At 76.1% G+C, this 2,225-nt stretch overlaps 1 protein-coding gene across 1 annotated transcript in view; it reads left to right on the top strand.

The window, feature by feature from the left end:
• Positions 1–1,469, top strand: part of MOGS (mannosyl-oligosaccharide glucosidase) — a 3,136-nt gene extending 1,667 nt beyond the window's left edge. Inside the window, exon 5 of the mRNA XM_026047167.1 lies at positions 9–1,469. Coding sequence (XP_025902952.1) covers positions 9–1,437 — 1,429 coding nt within the window. The 3' untranslated portion in view covers positions 1,438–1,469. The remainder of the gene's footprint in view (positions 1–8) is intronic.
• Positions 1,470–2,225: the final 756 nt, after the last annotated feature.

Here is a 2,225-nt window from a genome sequence, read left to right as displayed (position 1 = left end):
GCGCTCAGCGCCGAGCTGGCCGCGCACGCCGCCGCCTTCGAGCGCCGCTTCGAGGACACCTTCGGGCTGGCGCGCAAGGGCTTCGCGCCGGCGCAGCAGCGCTTCGCGCAGGCCGCGCTCAGCAACCTGCTGGGCGGCGTGGGCTACTTCCACGGGCGCTCGGTGCTGCAGGCGGAGCACGCGGAGGAGCCCGTGCTGTCGGCCGAGGCCGAGCTCCTCACGGCCGTGCCCTCCCGCTCCTTCTTCCCGCGCGGCTTCCTCTGGGACGAGGGCTTCCACCAGCTGCTGGTGGCGCGCTGGGACGCGGCGCTGAGCCGCGACGTGCTGGCGCACTGGCTGGACCTCATGACGGCCGAGGGCTGGATCCCGCGCGAGCAGATCCTGGGCGAGGAGGCGCGCGCCCGCGTGCCGCCCGAGTTCGTGGTGCAGCGCAGCGGCAGCGCCAACCCGCCCACGCTCTTCCTGGCGCTGCAGCAGCTGCTGGCGGCGGACGCGGCGCCGCTGCCCTACCTGCAGCGCCTCTACCCGCGCCTGCGCGCCTGGTTCCACTGGCTCAACAGCACGCAGGCGGGCGCGCTGCCCACGGCGTTCCGGTGGCGCGGGCGCGACGCGCCGCACGAGCGCCTGCTCAACCCCAAGACGCTGCCGTCGGGGCTGGACGACTACCCGCGCGCCTCGCACCCCTCGGCCGACGAGCGGCACCTGGACCTGCGCTGCTGGATGGCGCTGGCCGCGCGCGTCATGGGCGACGTGGCCGAGCGGCTGGGCGAGCCGGCCGAGCCGTACCGCCACACGCAGCGGCAGCTCGGCGACAACGCGCTGCTCGAGCGCCTGCACTGGGCCGAGCGCCTCGGCGCCTTCGCCGACTACGGCAACCACAGCGAGGCCGTGGCGCTGGAGCGGCGCCCGGCGCGCGCCGACCCGGCGGCGCCGCCACAGCTGGTGCGCGTGGTGCGGCGGGCGCCGCGGCCGCAGTTCGTGGACGCGCTGGGCTACGTGAGCCTCTTCCCGCTGCTGCTGCAGCTGCTGCAGCCCGACTCGCCGCGGCTGCCGCTGCTGCTGGACGCGCTGCGCAGCGAGCAGCACCTGTGGACGCCGTTCGGGCTGCGCTCGCTGTCGCGCGCCAGCCCGCTCTACATGCAGCGCAACACGGAGCACGACCCGCCGTACTGGCGCGGGCCCGTCTGGGTGAACGTCAACTACCTGGCGCTGCGCGCGCTGCAGCACTACGCGGCGCAGGCCGGGCCGCAGCGCGCGCGCGCCGCCCGCCTCTACGCCGAGCTGCGCGACAACCTCGTGGGCAACCTGTTCCGGCAGTACCGCGACAGCGGCTACCTGTGGGAGCACTACAGCGACAGCACGGGCCGCGGCCAGGGCAGCCACCCCTTCACGGGCTGGTCCGCGCTCGTCGTGCTCGCCATGGCCGAGCAGTACTAGCGCGCGGGGCTGCAATAAACGGGGCTGCTTTGGTGCTGCTGCGTGGGTCCGCGGCGCCGGCGGCACGGGGAGGCTGCAGCGCAGGGGGAGCCGCGGTGGCCGCACGGGGACCTGCTCCCTCTGGGCTGCCCATGGCCGCAAGCAGGACACAGGGCTCACTCCACAGCTCTTTAATGCCAACAGCGCAACGGGCCTCAGGCACCCCGGGGGGGCGCACAGGCCAGGAGCCCCCACAAGGGGCCGGGACGCTGGGGGACAGCGCCCCGGGCAGCAGCGTGTCCCAGGGCCCGGCCGGGGCAGAGCGCAGCCGCGGACACGCAGGCCCGGTGACATTGGGGTGGCCACGGGGCGGGTTCCACAGCCACCGAGTCCATGACGTGGCAGGGGCCACCGAGCGCCAGGGCTCGCCTGTGCCACCAGTGCCCGCCCCGGGGGACAGCGACACGGGCAGCCCTGCTCCTCCCGTGCTCGGGGCGGCACGAGGGGCGCGCGGGGCCGGTGCGGCGGGCACGGCGCTCACACGGGCAGTGCGGGCGAGCCCGGCTCCTCGGCGCCCGCCTCCCTGCAGCACTCGCGGGAGCCGCCGGCTTCCTTGCCCAGCAGCTGGGCGCCCTCCTCGGCGCCCTCCTCCTCGTGGCAGCGCCCGACCTCGATGCCCGAGTCGCCCGTGAGGCGCCGGTGGCGGCAGTGCCGTCCCACGGCGGGCAGGGCGCGCGCCGCGCCGCACTCCTCCCCGTCCTCCTCCTCGGCGTCGGAGCCGCGCGGGCTCTCGGCCTCCAGCAAGTCCC

This window comes from Nothoprocta perdicaria, unplaced genomic scaffold, assembly GCF_003342845.1.
Source record: "Nothoprocta perdicaria isolate Ctin4 unplaced genomic scaffold, notPer1 scaffold_480, whole genome shotgun sequence".
NCBI lineage: Eukaryota > Metazoa > Chordata > Aves > Tinamiformes > Tinamidae > Nothoprocta > Nothoprocta perdicaria.
The sequence above is the reverse complement of the archived record's forward strand: the minus strand, read 5'-3'. Positions and strand labels throughout refer to the sequence as shown.